This window comes from Stomoxys calcitrans, chromosome 5, assembly GCF_963082655.1.
Source record: "Stomoxys calcitrans chromosome 5, idStoCalc2.1, whole genome shotgun sequence".
NCBI lineage: Eukaryota > Metazoa > Arthropoda > Insecta > Diptera > Muscidae > Stomoxys > Stomoxys calcitrans.
Window position 1 is genome coordinate 114798928 of NC_081556.1, and position 18713 is coordinate 114817640.

The 18713-nt window shown below is 41.8% G+C and overlaps 3 protein-coding genes across 4 annotated transcripts in view; 1 reads left to right on the forward strand and 2 right to left on the reverse strand.

Moving 5' to 3' along the window:
* The first annotated feature begins 850 nt into the window (after window positions 1-850).
* On the forward strand, window positions 851-7460 carry LOC106090967 (uncharacterized). Its single transcript, XM_059370436.1, has 3 exons — window positions 851-935; window positions 1023-1137; window positions 7205-7460. The coding sequence occupies exons 1-3, from the start codon at window positions 864-866 to the stop codon at window positions 7393-7395; spliced, it is 378 nt and encodes a 125-aa protein (XP_059226419.1). The 5' UTR covers window positions 851-863; the 3' UTR covers window positions 7396-7460.
* An 891-nt stretch (window positions 7461-8351) lies between these two features.
* LOC106090976 (uncharacterized) lies at window positions 8352-9069 on the reverse strand. The gene is made up of 4 exons (XM_013257347.2): window positions 8955-9069; window positions 8799-8887; window positions 8577-8712; window positions 8352-8497 (listed from the first exon to the last, which is right to left on the reverse strand). The coding sequence occupies exons 1-4, from the start codon at window positions 9067-9069 to the stop codon at window positions 8352-8354; spliced, it is 486 nt and encodes a 161-aa protein (XP_013112801.2).
* A 4161-nt stretch (window positions 9070-13230) lies between these two features.
* Window positions 13231-18713, reverse strand: part of LOC106090968 (uncharacterized) — a 44469-nt gene continuing 38986 nt past the window's right edge. For both annotated transcript variants that reach the window (XM_059370628.1, XM_059370629.1), the window contains exons 2-5: window positions 13923-14306; window positions 13762-13850; window positions 13540-13675; window positions 13231-13458 (exon numbers count right to left, since the gene is read on the reverse strand). In XM_059370628.1, the coding sequence (XP_059226611.1) occupies window positions 13313-13458; window positions 13540-13675; window positions 13762-13850; window positions 13923-14127 (576 nt within the window). In that variant the 5' untranslated portion in view covers window positions 14128-14306 and the 3' untranslated portion in view covers window positions 13231-13312. The remainder of the gene's footprint in view (window positions 13459-13539; window positions 13676-13761; window positions 13851-13922; window positions 14307-18713) is intronic.

The window sequence follows — 18713 nt, forward strand, 5'->3', positions numbered from 1 at the left end:
AAAAAAAGGTGTCAATCGACTACTATGCCCTAAAATAGCAGTTACTTCAATTGTTTTGCCCAAAACAATGTTTCCTCACCTTTAAGGCAATAGCGCTACTTTAAGCGTGCGTTTATATTTGTGCCTACTTAGCTGAGTTATCAGGCAGCCATGAAATTTTGTATTCACAAGCTTCAGTTGGCATTTGGCAGTAGACAGTTAAGTTTCTTCGCCACAAGTTGTTCCTTTAGTTGTAGACGTTGTTAAAACGGCATTATGGTTAACATTACGTTGTGCAACATTATTGCCTACTTCAGTGCAGTTTTAACTTTCTTTGGCAGTATTTTTTCGTGTTTCTTCCTAGTGATAGATGTGAAAAATCTAAATCGACCCGTTAAAAAATCTGATGGGACAATGTGGTTTGTTACAGGTAAGTGATGGAATAGCAAAGAATACGGAATGGAGAGGTTAATGTCATACGGAAGAGGAGCTGCAGGTTATTTATAATGTAATTTAACCTAAACTTCGACAATGGATACTAAGCATGTGTGGCTCAACGTCACTCTGCTCGAATTCGGCCCTAAAAAGGAGGTTCCTTATCAAATAAAAAAGGCAAATGTTGCCCATGAACATTCCACTAAGGAACAGGGGCGGTTCCTTATCATTTGAACTAAATCTTGGACTGGGCAGCACTCATTGGTAAGAAAAAATTATCCGTGTTGTTCTTTAATGGGATGTTCTGCTTTTATGAACTTTAGCGGATTTCCATTTTAAATGTGAAGACATTAACCTCTTATATTAAAAACTTTCGATAAATATTAAGCAAATATCATTTTTTGATCACATTCTTCTGTTTTCTTAATTTAGAAAGCGATGTTGCATCAATGGCTATAGACACCATTTCAAATGTGGCAATATTCATTGCTTCTGTATTCTTGATAATAGGCATTAAGAGGGTAAGTACGAGTATGGCCTTAAAAATTTTTCTTATCTTTAATAGCATCTAAAATTTAAGTATCCTTTCTAATTGTTGTTCTTTGCAGAGACATCATACCTTTGTTGCCCCTTGGGTCTTTGTTGTGGCTATATGTGTTGTCTTGAATTTGTTGAAATTGATACCAAACCAGGAAACCCTTTTACAATCTCTAGTTTCAGTTGGTGAGTATAGAGTTGAAAGACATGCTATGAGATCCACCATCATAGGATGTGGGTATTCTAATCTAATCAAACCCTTTGAACACCTTGAAATATTGGTTTAAGACCCACCGGCTTGGGATAGTTGTGAGCAACGCACAGGCTGCAACTTTGAGCTCCAATCAGTGTGGTGCCCATAGATGTCAAGAGAAGCTTAGCTGTGAGCTACTGGGAGCGTCCACAGGTTAGGTTAGGTTAGGTTTAAGTGGCAGTCTGTCATCAGACTCACTTAGACGTTTTCGTCCATTGTAATACCACAGGAACAGAAGAAGGAAAATGCCTTCCAGTTCCTACCGTTGAACCATCCAGATCGCTTTAAAAAGCCCAATTACTTGGAAATGGTCACATTCCCTAAATCAGATAGGTTCTCAAAGAAATGAGAACCTAAAGTGTAATTCCTTCTGACTGCTAGTGCGATACACACACACAAAAGGTCTTCTATAGTCCCTTCTTCTTCGATGTCCTCACAGCTTCTGCAAAAGTCGTTGCTGGCAACCTTCAGTCTGTTAGCATGTCTTCCGATTAGAAAGTGACCCGTCATGATGGATACAAGGACTGAGACGTCTGTTCTAGCCAATGATAGCAAAGCGGTAGATCTCTTCAAGTCTAGAATAGGCCCCATAGTTTTGGAGTGCTCACAGCCCCCCCTTTGTGATCACTATCATGTGTTGGTCCTTCGCGCTTGGTCCTGAAAACTTAGCTTACATGTCGGTAGAGGCATACCCACAGATTCTAGTTTCTCTGGAATGTGAAGGGTAGTTTCAAGCTCGTCTGCTTTAGAATTCCCTGGGATCTCCCTGTGGCCCGGTACCCAGAACAGGTGAAATTTGAACCTATCAGTCATCTCGTTGAGAGATCTGCGACAGTCGAGGGTGGTTTTTGTGTTCAGAAATACGTTCTCCAGGGATTTAATGGTTACCTGGCGGTCTGAGAAGATATTTATGCCAACGGTCGTTATGAAATTATACCTTAGCCCAACCACTTCCTTAATTGCAAGGATCTCCGTTTAATACACACTGCAGTGGTCGGATAACCTTTTCGATATGACTAGTTCTAGATCTTTCGAGTACACCCCAACGCCCTCCTGGTCGTCTATCTTTGAACCATCCATATATAAGTCTATGTAACTTCTATTACCAGGGATATTGTAGTTCCAATCGGTTCTATCAGGAATACTGGTACAGTAGTTTTTATCAAAAAGTGGCTCAAGTAGGGTGTGATCCACACTGCCTGGAACATCGAATACTATATCAAGGATAACACAGAGTCCGTAGCCGCTACATGACCAAAGAGAAAGCTCCCTTAGCCTCACAGCAGTGGTAGAAGCAATTGGTATAGCCACAATGTCCAGAGGCGTAAGATGTAGCATTTAATTCAATTCATCAGATGGTGTCGTCCTCAGTTCGGTTGCACCAACAAGCCATCCTTTTAATCCGGTTAAATATTCAACAGTAGGTGGACTTTTGAAGCGCCGTCCACCAGACTACAACACCATATAGCATTATAGGTCAGACAACTGCAGTATATACAAAATGCATGACACGCGGTCTAAAACCCCATAAAAACTCCCAACAACTCCACATTTTGCGGATAGTGGAATGTTGTATATGAAGTAACTGCAATTGCAGTCGGGGGCACTCAGCGGTATAGAGCGGAGAGTCTCAGTGAAAGTCCGGGCAGCAACGGCTCTTGTATAAATACTGGGTGCCTATGATGCTCGACATGACAAGGCGAGTTTGTGGCGCCTTTACATAACCCACGGCCTGCGGCGGCGATTGTTCCTTTCACCGGAAGGAGCTTGCTCACCTTCAGGAGCTTGACGAGGATCGTCATCTCCACATACAAAAGTGGCTACAACAACCCCATAAAGTATAAGTTAATGGCACACACCGTCCAACTGTTATCATTGCCCCCAATCTATTGTATATTTGGTCTGCCCATGCTCTGCGATTCAAAACATGAGAGCAGTGAAACTAACGAGTGGTGAACCATCTTTACCGGTATAAAATTTGCAGTCGAGTTACGTATGTAAAATCGGTGCGGCAAGTGATAGCATGTGTAGGGCATGCGGGGAAGATGATGAGAAGTTGGGATAAATTTTTTATATCATTGCCTGGCTTTTGCGGCTAACAGATTCCGGCACTTAGGTGGAGACACAATACTAGACATGATCCAACTTAGGGGCGGGGCATGAACAACAATTAGGGATTTTGTAAGTAGCATGGAATACCAAACTAAGATTTTCTCTTTCGAGGTTACTTTTTTTAGTATTTAGAGAGCACAACAAGTCGATTATTGGCTTAGGTGTATGTCCATAGTGGCATGGGGCGGATTAATATCCGCAACCTCTTTTCAACCTAACTTAACCCTTCAAGCAAATGTGTATCAATAAGTAGTTACCCTCCGGGCAAATGTGTATCGATGAGTAGTCCCAATGTGTACTCACTAGTTATTGTCCATATATTCTCTGGCTTCTGATAGTAATAAGTTTCGAGGATAGGATGTTCCTTAGCCTAGAGACCTTAGACGTATCCTGCGGGATTTTTCGACGCCTTTTTCAGCTGTCCCAGTTGTGTGGGACCATTGTGCCTTTCGCCATATTGAAGAGTTTTCAGCAACCCCTGCTAAGAACAATCAGTTCTTCGGTCCACCATGGCGGTCGCCGTTTGACCTTTAAGCGAGTTATTCAGGCCTTTCGTGATCCGCTTGGACATAACAGGTTTTCTAGTAATTGCCGGCCACAATCTTTGTCGAGGGACCACTGCTGTAGTATTTTATCCAAGGTTGAAGCCATTGTAACGATGATCAGAGAAGATATATGTGGTCATCCAACACTTCCCTAGTGTCCATGCATTCTCCGACTTTGGAATTTACTTTACTGTAATAAGTGTGGAGTAAAGGATCTTACGTAACCTAGAGGCCTCGGATGTATCTTTGTAAAGGATTTGTTTTTAATATTTTCCAGCTTTTCGTTGTATGTTCTGAACTCAGCTTTGTAGATGTCCCAGTCCATTGTGGTTTTTGCCATATTGAAAGTCATCTGCAACCGGTTCTCAGACCAACCAGTTATGTGGACCACCTTGGCCGTCAGTGTAACACTATTTTAAACCGATTTGAAATCGTTTGTGTTTGTTTTTTTATAGGTATTATGTATGATTTTATTAAATAATTTTTGTACATTAAAACCATCAAACTCGTCTCCAGGTTCAACTTCAATTTTTGTACGCACCACCATATAATGGGGGGTATACTAATCTAGTCATTCCGTTTGTATCACCTCGAAATATTGATCTAGGATCCCATAAAGTATATATATTCTTGATCATCTCGACATTCAGAGTCGAACTAGCCCTGTCCATCCGTCCGTCAGTCTGTCGAAATCACGATAGCGGCCGAACGCGTAAAGCTAGCCGCTTGAAATTTTCCTTACTTACTTTTATTTTAATTGGCTATGACAGAATATTTCTTCCACTAGCCGAACGTAGAATAGCGTTCCAAGCGCCTCGATCTTCTGCGCTCATTCTAAAATCTCACAACTTGATCTTTCCATCGGACTTTTGGTCTTCCCGGTGTGCGTGTACCACCGTGTTTGCCCTCAAAGGACTTCTTTGCTGGAGCTTCTTCATCCATTCTGACAACATGACCTAGCCAACGCAGCCGTTGTATTTTGATGCGTGTAACTATGCTATCGTCGTCATACAGCTCATACAGCTCGTGGTTCATACGTCGCCTATATTCTCCGTTAACGCAAACTGGTCCATATATTTTACGAAGAATTTTTCTCTCAAACACTCCTAGCACTGCCTCATCCGCCTTCACAAGTACCCATGCTTCAGAACCATATAACAGCACGGGTAGTATCAGTGTCTTGTAAAGTGTAGTCTTCGTCTGTCGAGAGGTGGCCTTGTTTCTAAACTGCTTACTTAGTCCAAAGTAGCATCTGTTTGCCAGTATTATTCTTCGCTTTATCTCAAAACTGGTGTCATTCGTTTCGGTTACGACGGTGCCGAGGTAGATAAAGTTACTGACTATCTCAAAGTTGTGGTTCCCAACTTTCTCCATGTTCTTTATCTGCTCGGTTGTACAAGGCTTGAAATTTTCACAGATACTTAATATTGATGTAGGTTATGGGGATCCCAAATGGCCCATATCGGTTCAGATTTGTCTGAACTTTTACGTTTGATGTTCTGCATTGACTTCCAACAACTGTGCCAAGTACGATCCAAATCGGTCAAGAACCTGATATAGCTCGCATATAAACCAATCTCGCGAGTTGATTTCTTGAGCCCCTGGAATCCTCAATTTTCACCCGATTGGGCTGAAATTTTACACATAGTGTTCCCTTATGACTTTCAACAGCTGTGCCAAGTACGGTCCGGTCTATAACTTGTTATAGCTCCCATATAAACCTGATATAGCTCCCATATAAACCGATTTCCAGATTGTATTCCTTGAGCCCCAGGATGCTGCAATTTTTTTTTATTTACCTGAACTTTTTCATGTAGTGTTCTATATCGACTTCCAAGAACTGTGCCAAGTAAGGCATAAATCGGTCTATAACCTGATAAACCTGATATAGCTCCCATATAAACCGATCTCCCGATTTGACGACTTGAGCCCCTGGAAGCTTAAATTTTCATCCGATTTGGCTTAAATTTTGCACGTAGTGTTTTGTGAAGACTTCTAATAACTGTGTCAAGTACGGTCCAAATCGGTCTATAACCTGATATAGCCCCATATAAACTGATCTCCCGATTTGACTTCTTGAGCCCCTGGAAGCCTCAATTTACATGCGATTTGGCTGAAATTTTGCACATAGTATCCTGGCTTTCAACAACTGTGTTAAGTACGGTTCGAATTGGTCACGAACCTGATATAGCTCCCATATAAACCCATCTTCCAATTTGATTTCTTGTGCCCCTGAAAGTCTCAATTTTTATCCGATTTTGCTGAAAGTTTGCTCATAGTGTTCTGTTATGACTTCAAATAACTGTGCCAAATACGGTTCAAATCGGTCTATAACCTGATATAGCTCCGATATAAACAGATCTCCCTATTTGACTTCTTGAGCCCCTGGAAGCCTCAATTTACAAGCGATTTGGCTGAAATTTTGAATGTGGCGCTCTGTTATGACTTCCAATAACTGCGCCAAGTACAGTTCAAATCGGTCTATAACCTGATATAGCTCCCATATAAACCGATTTCCCGATTTGATTTCATGAGCCCCTGGAAGCCTCAATTTACATGCGATTTGGCTGAAATTTTGCACATAGCGTTCTGTTACGGCTTCCAATAAATTTATCAAGTACGGTCCGAATCGGTCAGGAATTTGATATAGCTCCCATATAAACCCATCTTCCGATTTGACTTCTTGAGCCCCTGGAAGCCTCAATTTTCATCCGATTTGACTTAAATTTTGCACGTAGTGTTCTGTTAAGACTTCCAACAACTGTGCTAAGTACGGTCCGAATCAGTCATAAACCTGATATACCTCCCATGTAAACCGATCTCTCGATTTGACTTCTTGAGCCCCTGGAAGCCTCAATTCTCATCCATTTTAGCTGAAATTTTGAATGCGGTGTTCTGTTATGGCTTCCAACAAACTGTGTTAAGTACGGTTTAAATTGGTTAAGAAGCTGATATAGCTCCCATATAAACCGATTTCCCGATTTGACTTCCTGAGCCCCTGGAAGCCTCAACATTTTGCACATAGTGTTCTGTTATGACTCCCAAACCAAGTACGGTCCAAATCGGTCTACAACCAGGTATAGCTCCCATATTTTTGCAGAATCCATGGTGGTGGGTTTCCAAGATTCGGTCCGGCCGAACGTAGCGCGCTTTTACTTGTTTTTGATATGTATTATGGATGATTTTATTAAATAATTTTTTACACAAAAACTATCAAACTCGTCTCCAGATTAAACTTTCATATTTTTACCTAAGCTGTTTCAAAAACCCAAAACAAATCTATTTCATTTTTATCTCTTTAAAGTTAATAAACTTTGAATCATTTTCATTATTCTCATTCCAGCTATTCAAGTTATTATTTGGTATCCCATATTTAGCCTCTATCAAGAGTTACGTAAAACTACAGTCAATCCAGGTGACGATTATGATGCCTGCCCAACAAAAGAACCATCTGCTGATGGTGAGGCGTATCCACAAAAAACCGATGATAATACCCCAACAGAAACCGATAATCCCACAGAAATGGGTCATTAGTCATCGAAGTGGCAGATAGTGGAATGATGATGCCATTAATTTGAGATTATTGTTTTTAGAATTAACCAGAGATTAATATCATAAATTAGAATAAAAATAATTAAAAAAAAAATTTAGTAATTTATCGAATTAAAAGCCTTTTAATACATACTAACAAAACCAAAAGTAAACTTTAGTCTTCAGCAAATAGACAAATGAATGTACTTTCACACATAGGTGTATGCCTTCATTAGAGTGTCTTTGAAATCCAAAGGATTTGTAGGAAACATATGCCTTTTCTTTTGATCCCAATAAGTGAAATATGAAATAGAATGCCGATTGCTTAACTGTATCAATATTGGAGGCCACCCTAGTGCAGAGGTTAGCATGTGTGTCCAAGACGCTAAACGATTGGGTTCGAATCCTGGCGACAATTGTGACCTGACAAGCCATATAAAAACAACTTATCTTTGAAGAGATGTCACCCTGCGGCAATCCGTTTGTGCTCGTCTATGATAGAAGATCTGTTATTTTTCAGATTAAACTTGAATCAGCCAAAACTCCTGATATGCGAAAAGTTTGCCCTCTATTCCTTAGTGGAATGATGGGGCGCAATTGCAAACTGGTTAGCTGCTAACTGGATTATGTAGGACATTTCAGGAGGTCCGGGAAGCCCATTAGTCTATCTTAAATGTTGGTCCCTTTTCATTAGTGAGGATATAATCGCTGCTAACCTCCATAGACAGTCTCCCATATAAACCGAATTGACCTTTTGAGCCTTTAAATGCCCCATTCTAGCAACATGTAAGCTACTTCCTTCAGATAAGGCCCAAGGGCAATGAATGTCTTATGACAGATTATTTTTGTTATAGATATTCATTAATAATTCTGGAAGTTTTCTCCTTATTTTTGTTTTGTTTTATTTGAAAGTTCCCCAACAAATTTCAATATGATTGCAGGTGTTTTCTCCTCTCGTTTTAAACCTCTATCGGAGCTGTGGCGGTTTTATGACAACCAAATGTACCGGTGGCATAACATTGGTGAGTAGGTTGTATCACGGCTTTAGGATTACGAATTGCTTTGTATTGTTTATAGATAGGATACCACATGCCAGAAACAAACACTGGAAGAATTAAAGAAAATTAATTTTCCAATTCGACAGACATTGAGTCTCGCTTTCGCTGCTCTACAACACTACTTACCTTCTATGAAAAGGTTTAAGGCTTCTTCCATAAAGGAATCGTCATCATCCGTTTCCATGACAAACTGCCACACACTACCCACTACGACATGCAAGAAGGAAATGACGAGCCAAGGCGAAATGAAATTGGCAATTTTCTAAAACAAGAAAACAGAAAGCACATAAGGAGGGGAAATATCTCAAAGTTCTAAAAGATGGCATTATCCTTGAGTCAATAGCATACCTTCTTAAGGCCCACATACAAGAAGATTGAGGCAGCAAGTATAGTTATATCCATAACTAGTTCAAGGGTATATTCGGCTATTTGGACACCTGTAAAAATATTTGGAAAAAAGTTAAAACTTCTCTTCTTTTAAATACTTCACCCTGAGATACTAACGTGACAAGCTTTTCAATTCATCGCCATCCGGGGCGGCCATGTCAGGATCAGTGGTTGTAGAGTTATCGTTATCATCATCATCGAAAATGTCCTCGATGAAATTGTATAGTCCCATCAAACCTCCAATGTAATAGAGGCTGGACAACGAGAAGAAAAATATGGAAAATCCCGCTATAAAAAAGGGCCACTTTGAACCGGCCATTTTTAGGTTTTAGTTCTTTCAAATCGGGCTATTGCTTTAAAATGAGCAGCCTTAAAGAATTTTTTCAAGTTTTAAATCGTTTTTGTCATTCAGCATAATATGTGCTGATAATTTGAAACCATATTCGGCAGATTCTTAGTTGGGTCATTATTGCAGCGGCTAGACGTTATCATTTTAGTGCCCTCTAAATCTGACATTGAAAATACATAATTTGTTATGTGCAAAAAATTTTTGAAATAAATAAGAGCAAAGTGACTATACCAGTGTACATGGAGTTTTAATCAAAAATCGTGCTGTACTTTTATACCCGCCATTATGGGTTATTTTGAAGATATCAAGTCGGCTGGGTAGGTCTTTACAATGTTCAAGAGATCAAATCGGTAGATGGGTTTATGTGGGATCTTTCCTTTCTTTCAGCTCTGCCGAGGTTGCTGATTTACTTGTGGCAACCTCAATCCTAGCCGTTTCACTCGCAGACCTTAGGTCCATTTTGTTCGCCCGAGAAGAAAAGATAAGGAATATAAATGGAGTTCTACCACAGTGCGGGTAGAATGAGATAGGAAAGGGAAACCAATGCTCATAACAACGAAGGGAGTCAGACGGACAGTAAAGCAAAAGTTTATTCTTCTAGGAGGAATAGAAAGCTAATCCGAAGATGTGTTTATATATATGGTACTAGATTAGGTTGACAAGAGGGTGCATATATTAATCCGCCCCATGCCACTATGGACATACATCTAAGCCAGTAATCGGTTTGTTGTGCGCTCTAAAAACTATAAAGTAACCGCTAAAAAGAAAATTTTAAGTTAGGAATTCCGTGCTACTTACAAAATACTTAATTGTTTCCAATACCACTCCCCTAAGTTGGTTCATGTCTGGTATTGTGTCTCCACCTAAGTGACGGTATCTGTTAGACGCGAAACACGGGCAATGACAAAGGAAAGGCTCCAACGTCTCATCATCTACCTCGCATGCGCTACACATGCTATCACTTGCCGCACCGATTTTGCATAAGTGAGCTCGTAGTCCTATGTTTCCGGTTATGATACTAATAGCTATACTGACATTCTTCTTACTTCCTTTCAGTAATAGCCTCGTCTTCTCACTATCTGGATCCCCCCATAGGATTTTCGCCGTCCTACCGACCGTTTCGCTGTTCCACAGTGTTGCATGCGCATTCGTCGCTTACTCCCTTTACTCGGACTGCGTCGACCCGAAAGGCTTCGGGTTAACCAAGTTTATTGACGGCAGTCCTCTGGCCTTCACCGCCAAATCGTCTGCCCTTTCATTCCCCTTATTATGTTATGGCCCGGCACCCAAACGATGCGAATTGCGTCATCCTCAGAGAAGGCGTTAACTTCCATCTTACACTACAAGACCGTTCGTGACCTTACCGTCTTTGTTGTTATTGTCCTTATGACCATTTTACTGTCCTTAAAGGTGTTCACACTCGACGTCCTCGCGTTAGCACCACATCACTTCACACATTTCGTGATCGACGGGATCTCAGCCTGCAGGACCATATTATGGTCAGGCAGTCTAAAACAGATCTCAGTCCCTGAGTTCTCAATGTAAACCCACAGGTCCACTCTGTCCTCTAGCTTTGATCCATCCGTGTAATATAATCTTCCAGATGGCAATACTAAGGTTCCATCAATCCAAGACTGCCGATGGCAGCAGTGCCTCGTACTCGACTTCAAGGTTCATCTCAGGTATCCGATCGGAAACCTCTTCCCTTCCTTTCAGGTTTCCTGTAGTCACCTCAATTATATATATATGGTATGAGCTGCTCCCATCCTCAATCCATTCTCCCATCGCCTGAAGTCTCTTACCCGCAGTGGCTGCCTCACACTTAATTTGTATGTCAATGGGTAGGATATCTAGTACAGTCTCCAGTGCCCTTGTGGACGTGGTCCTTATTGCTCCGCCTGTGGCGAGACAACATGTTCTCTGAATCTGATGTATTATCCTTACGTTGCACTGTTTCTCTGGAGGCCACCGTAGGTCAGAGGTTAGGATGTTTGCCTATAACGCTGAGAGCTTGGGTTGGAATCCTGGCGAGAACATCAGAAAAATTTTGTCAGCGGTGACATTGTAAACAAATATCTCGCCAGGTCTCGAACCCTTGCTCTCAGCGTTATGGGCGAACATACTTACCTCTGACCTACGGAGGCCTCCAGAGAAACAGTGCAACATAAGTATAATAGCCGGTGACATTTGTGAGGAACTATGCCATTTGAAAAAATGGTATAAAAACTTCTCACCAAATTGGTGTCGCGCTGGGGCACGCCATTCGGACTCGGTTTTAAAATGAAGGCCCCTTATCGTTGAGCTTAAACTTGAATCGGACAGGACTCATTGATATGTGAGAAGTTTGCCTCTGTTCCTTAGTCGAATGTTCATGGGCAAATATGCATTGCATTTGTATTTTGCACTTTTCGCCATCGCATTCCACCAAACTAATGAGGCGTATGTAAGCCTTGGTCAAATCACTTTCCTGTAAAGACAGTGCACTATCCTCGGATTCAGGCCCCATTTCGTGCCTACCGCCCGTCTGCATAGTGCGGAACATCTGTCAGCTCCTGATTGTGACACTTCCAATTCAGTTTCCCTTAAGTCGTATGCCATCTGCAAGACTCTTTCGGCCCTTCTGAATGTTGAAGACCATAGTAGAAGTCATTGTGTAAAATTTTAGCCCAATTGAGTAAGAATTGCGACCTTTAGGGTCTAAAAAAGTATAATAGGGAGATCGGTTTATAGGGGACCAGCATCTGGCTGTTGTACAAAATTTCAGCCAACTCGGATAATAATTGCGCCCTCTATAGGGTCAAAAAAGTTAAGATCGGTTTATATGACAGCTATATCAGGTTATGAACCGATTTGAACCATATTTGGCACAGTCAACACGTCATGCTAAATTTCAACTGAATAGGATAATTGCGCCCTCTAGTGGCTCAAGAAGTCAATATCCAAGATCGGTTTTAATGGCAGCAGATCTAAGATCGGTTTATATGGCAGCTATATCAGGATATGAACCGATTTGAACCATATTTGGCACAGTTGTCGAAAGTCAAAACAAAACACGTCATGCTAAATGTAAGCTAAATCGGATAGTGGCTCCAGAAATCAAGAATCAATATCGGTATATATGGCAGCTATATCAGGTTATGAACCGATTTGAACCATATTTGGCACAGTTGTCGAAAGTCAAAACAAAACACCTCATGCAAAATGTCAACCAAATTGGAAAAAAATTGCGCCCTCTAGTGTCTCAAGAAGTCTAATCGGGAGATCGGTTTATATAGCAGCTATATCAGCTTGTGAACCGATTTCAACCTCATCTTGCACAGTTGTTGGAAATTATAAAAAAACACTTTATGCAAAATTTCTGCTAAATCGGATAGGAATTGCGCCCTCTAGAGGCCCAAGAAGTCAAGATCCCAGGTCGGTTTTGGATGTCGGACCACAAATGGAGTTTGGGCAGCCCGAACAAATTTTCGAAAGGCCAATTTGAAATGCATGCGAAGAGGCATATTGAAAAATTTTAAGGGTGCCTGGGGCTTTGAAATTTTGCACAACATCTAGTTAACGCCTCAGCTCCAATTATTTAAAATTTCAATGATATATTTCTACCCGTCGTTCTACCTTTTTTTTCGATCCCGTTCCACTGTGCGATGGTTGGCATGAACATTTTCTCAGACAGCCGTTTAAATCTCTGAAGAACGTATTTATCTAATCAAAAGCCGTTCTAGACTGCCAGAGTTTAAGACAGAGGTCTTATTGCCGGGCCACAGACACGCTGACCGGTAATAACGCCCAACATTTTATAAAATGTTTTTGGGCGTTATATCCCCTGGGTGATATGACCGGTCACCCACAGACACATACCAGGCAATTGTTCAGCAAAAGAGCTTGCGGTACAAGGTAAAGCCTTACACATTCCAGGATTACAGGACTATGTGGGCTTGCCTCTAGCGACATGTAAGCCTTTACCTTGAGATAAAGTTCAAAGGGCTACAGCTGTCAGAAGACAGATTAATTTTTGTTATCGATGCCCATTAACAATTCTGCTAATTTTGGATTTTTTGTTTTTGGTTTTATTTCAAAGTTTCAAATCAAATTTCAATACGATTGCCTGTTTTTTTATCCATTCGTTTTAAACCTCCCGCGGTGCTGTGGCGGTTTTATGATGGTCAAATTCCCTGATGGCATTACATTGGCTAGTAGGTTGTATCTCCTCCTTAGGATTACGAATTGCTTTGTATTGTTTGTAGATGGGATACCACATTGCAGAAACAAACACTGGAAGTATTAAAGAAAATTAATTTTTCGAAATTCGAAAGACATTCAGTCTGGCCTTTGCTGCTCTGCAACAATACTTGCCTTCTAAGAAAAGGTTGACGGCTTCTTCCATAAAGGAATTATCATCATCCCCAAAAATGACAAACAGCCATACACTACCCACTACGACATGTAAGAAGGAAATGATTAGCCAAGGGGAAATGAAATTGGGAAATTTCTAAAACAAGTAAACAAAAAGCACATAAGGATGGAAAATATCTCTATGTTTTGAAAAATATCATTATCCTTGAACCATTAGCATACCTTCTTAAGGCCCACATACAAGAAGACTGAAGAAACAAGAACAGCTACATCCATAAGTAGTTCAAAGGTCATTTCGGCTACTTGGCCACCTGAAAAAAATATTTCCAAAAAAAAATTTTAAAACTGCTCTTCTCTTAAATATTTCACCCTAAGATACTAACGTGACAAGCTTTTCAAGTCTTCGCCATCCAGGGCGGCCATGTAAGGATCTGTGGCTGTTTCGGTGGAATTTTCGCTACTTTCATCGTCAGTATACTCTAAGAAGTTGTATAGTCCCATCAAACCTCCAATGTAGTAGAGGCTGGACAAGGAGAAGAAAAATATGGAAAATCCCGCTATAAAAAAGGGCCACTTCGAACCGGCCATTTTTAGGATTTAGTTCTTTCAAATCGGACAGTTGCTTTAAAATGAGCAGCCTTAAAACATTTTTTTCGAGTTGTAGGTCGTTTTTGCCATTCAGCATAGTAAATGGTGATAATTTAAAACCATTTTCGGCAGATTATTTTTTTTTTTCATTATTGCAGCGGTTATCACTTTGGTGCTCTCTAAAGTTGACATTGAAAAAAACATAATTTGTTATGTGCAAATATTTTTAGAAATAAATAGGAGCAAAATGATTAAAATTAATCTTAACAAGTAAAAATGCATAAAGGTCATTTTATATTCGTCATTAGGAAATATTTTGACGATATTAAATCGGCTGAATGAGGCTTTTAAATGCTCAACAGGTCGCATAGGTAGATGGGTTTGTATGCAAATTGCAAATTTGCCCATGAACATTCCACTAAGGAACAGGGGCAAACTTCTCACATATCAATGAGTGCAGTCCGATTTAAGTTTTGTTAAGCTCAATGAAAAGCGGCCTACTTTTTATAGCCGAATTCGAACGGCGTACCGCATATCTTTTGAGGAGAAGTTTTTACATGGCATAGTACCTCTCAAATGTCGCCAGCATTAGGAGGGGATAACCACCGCTGAAAATTGTATGATGGTCTCGCCAGGATTCGAACCTGGCGTTCAGCGTCATAGGCGGACATGGTAACCTCTGCGCTAAGGTGGCTTGTATGTTCTAATATTACTCCTATGGAGGCGTTACAAGCGTGTCTAGAATGGATTCACGCAGACAATGTAGTAGAGGCAGTAAACATAAGGCCATTCCATGCCATATGGGAGTTTTAACACCCTCCACCACAGGATGGGGGTATACTTATTTCGTCATTCTGTTCGTGACACCTCGAAATATGCATCTGAGACCCCATAAAGTATATATATTCTTGATGGTCAAGTCATTTTAAGTCGATCTAGCCATGTCCGTCAGTCTGTCTGTCCGTCCGTCTGTCTGTCCGTCCGTCTGTCTGTCGAAAGCACGCTCACTTTCGAAGGAGTTAAGCTAGCCAATTGAAATTTCGCACAAATTCTTCTTATTAGTGTAGATCGGTTGAGATTGTAAATGGGCCAAATCGGTCCATGTTTTGATATAGCTGTCATATAAACCGATCTTGGGTCTTGACTTCTTGAGCCTCTAGAGAGCGCAATTTTCGTCCGATTTGACTGAAATTTTGAACGTGGTGTTTTGGTATCTATTCCAATACTTGTGTTAAGTAAGATTCAAATCGGTTCATAATTTGGTATAGCTGTCATGTAAACCGATCTTGGGTCTTGACTTCTTGAGCCTTTAGAGAGCGCAATTTTAGTCCGATTTGACTGAAATTTTGCACGTGGTGTTTTGGTATCTATTCCAATAACTGTGCTAAGTAAGATTCAAATCGGTCCATAATCTGGCATAGCTGTCATATAAACCGATCTTGGGTCTTGACTTCTTGAGCCTTTAGAGAGCGCAATTTTAGTCCGATTTGACTGAAATTTTGCACGTGGTGTTTTGGTATCTATTCCAATAACTGTGCTAAGTAAGATTCAAATCGGTCCATAATCTGGCATAGCTGTCATATAAACCGATCTGGGATCTTGACTTCTTGAGCCTCTAGAGGGCGCAATTCTCATACGATTTGGAAGAAAGTTTGTACAACAGCTTCTCTCATAACCTTCAACATATGTGTCTAATATGATCTGAATCGATCGATAGCTTGATACAGCTCCCATATAAACCGCTCCCCCGATTTTGTTTTTTGAGCCCCTACAAGGGGCTGAACGGAAATATTACACAATAGCATATTCTTATTCAATATTCTTTGTTTGCCTAAAAAGAGATACTGCGGTGGTGGGTATATAAGATTCGGCCCGGCCGAACTTAGCGCGCGTCCTAGTGCCAACCCAAAGGGCAAATAGCGACCGCCATGGTGGACCGCAGAACTAGTTGGGCTAAGAATGAGCAGGAAAGTGTTGGATGACCACAGCTTCTCTGTTCATCGTTATATTAATTTAGCCTTGGACAAAATACTGATGTAGTGGTCCCTCGGCTAAACAGAAGAAAGGCGGATTGGGATAAATTTCGGTACAAATTCTGTACCACTATTTCTTTTAGACTAGAAAAGGAAGTCGAAACTACGGAGGATATAGACAAAGTGGTCAAGCGGATCACGAAGGCCCTGAATGACTCGCTTGTGTCAGTATGCCCTAGTGCCAAGCCAAGGGGCAAACAGCGACCGCCCTGGTGGACCCCAGAGCTGGTTGGTCTGAGGAAGGACTGGAGAAAACTCTTCAACAGAGCGAAAGCCACAAGGGCACCACACGATTGGGACGTTTATAGGGCTGAGCTAAGAAAATACAAGGACGAGATGAGAAAGGCTGTGAACAAATCCTGGATGGAATTCTGCAGCTCCTTAGAGGATACATCTGAGGCTTCTAGGCTAAGGAAGATCCTATCCTCGAGACACATAATGGTGGGATGTATTCAGAAGTCAGAGAATGCATGGAAAATATGTTGACACACATTTCCCGGAAAACTCTCCAGCGAACGAAGTGGCTCTAGAGGGAATTGTCACTGGTATGCATTTATAGCAGGGTAAAAAGGAAAATTGTGTCTGAGGTGAAAAATCCTTTGGGCGAAAAAAAGTTTCGGATTTACAAGCTGTGTCCGACAGACTGGCTCCTTAGCTTAGGGAGATATATTCTGCTTGTATCAGAATGTCATATATACCAGTGGGATGGAGGTTATTTTCATTCACTAATTTCAGGAAAACCGTACCATACGAAAGATAAAGATTTTTGCCCTATTAGTCTGTCATCCTTCATGCTGAAGACTCTTGAGAGATCGATAGAAACATATATTGGGGCAAAGATCCCTGGAGATCGCTTGTCTCGGCAACAGAAGATATATAGTAAGGGCAAGTGCAAAGAGTCTCTCGCTGTCAAGAAATGTATATCGACCGCCAGTCTCAGAGACATACCGATATTAAGTGCGTCAGAATAGACCCCCAATCCAATTCCTGACTCCAACTTGGAGCCATCGGTGTAGATCGAGGTCTCACCCTCTTCAAGTATAGCATTCGCCCTCCATTCATCCCTCCCAGGAAAACGTCTTGCGAATGCCTTCACTCCAGTTGCCACTCGTGCCAGGTAGTTGGAGATCCTCCTCAGTCTACCCTACGCATCCATAACACCCAGAATCTAAGTGTGGCCACAACCATCCTACTTCAGCATGCCGAGCTCCCTCAGCCTAAGCGCGACCTTGGCGGTGCAGTTCCGAATATAGGCTTCAATGGGCTGCTTATCCATCATCGTCTCCAGGCCTGCCTCCGGGGGTTCCTGTGACCTCGACGCAGGCCAGTCTCTGGACCTTCTCAAACTCCCTCGCACTCGTCCTCTTTTTTACCGCATTTCACCATACCATTGCTCCATAGGTCAGTACTGGTCTCATGATGGCCTAATACATCCAATAAATCATCTTGGGGGTTACCCCCCATTTCCTATCGAACATCCTCCAGCAGGAGTAAAAAGAGCACAGTGTGCTACGGCTTCTTTCGTCGATGTTCCTCCTCTCTACGGTTTTTCACCATACCATTGCTTCATAGGTCAGTACTGGTCTCATGATGACCGTATACATCCACTAAATAGTCTTGAGGGTTAACCCGTACTTCCTACAGAACATTCTCCGGCAGGAGTAAAATGCGCACAGTTCCTTATGGCTTCTTTCTACGATGTTCCACTTCCAGGATAGTTTCGAATCGAAGACTATGCCTAGGTACTTTAGGTATTTTATATCTACGCGTGAAAAGCACCGTCTTCCCTGGGATAATCCTCAACCCATTTCTGGTAGCCCATCACGACAACCTCCTTAGTGACCTGGCCTGTGTCGTGGTCACAGGGGCCCCGACGCAAGCCAGTTTCGAAACTTCTTGAACTCCCTTGCGCGCCCTCTTCTCTACGGCTTTTCACCATACCATTGTTCCATTGGTTAGTACTGGTCTCACGATGGCCGTATACATCCAATAAATCATCTTGGGGGTTACACCCACTTCGTGCCGAACATCCTCCAGCAGGTGTAAAAAGCGCACAGTGCCTTACGGCTTCTTTCGTCGATGTTCCTCTTCCAGGACAGTTTCGAATTGAGGACTATGTCTAGGCCCTTCGCCTTCTTCGACAGCCGCAGGGTGACCATGTCCAAGGACGGGAGTCTGAATTCCGGTATTTTATATCTACGCGTGAAAAGCACCAGCTCTATCTTCCCTGGGTTAATCCTTAACCCATTTCTGGTAGCATGTCGCAGCAACCTCCTCAGTGACACACAGGGGTCCCGACGCAAGCCAGTCTCTGAACCTTCTCGAATTCCCACGCACGCGTTCTCTTCTCTATGGCACTCCACCTTACCATTGATCCATAGGTCAGTACTGGTCTCATGATGGCCGTTAACATCCAATAAATCATCTTGGGGTTACTGTCTACCGAACATCCTTCAAAAGCGCACAGTGCCTTACGGCTTCTTTCTTCGATGTTCCTCTTCCAGGACAGTTTCGAATAGAGGACTATGCCTAGGCCCTTTGTCTCCTTCAATA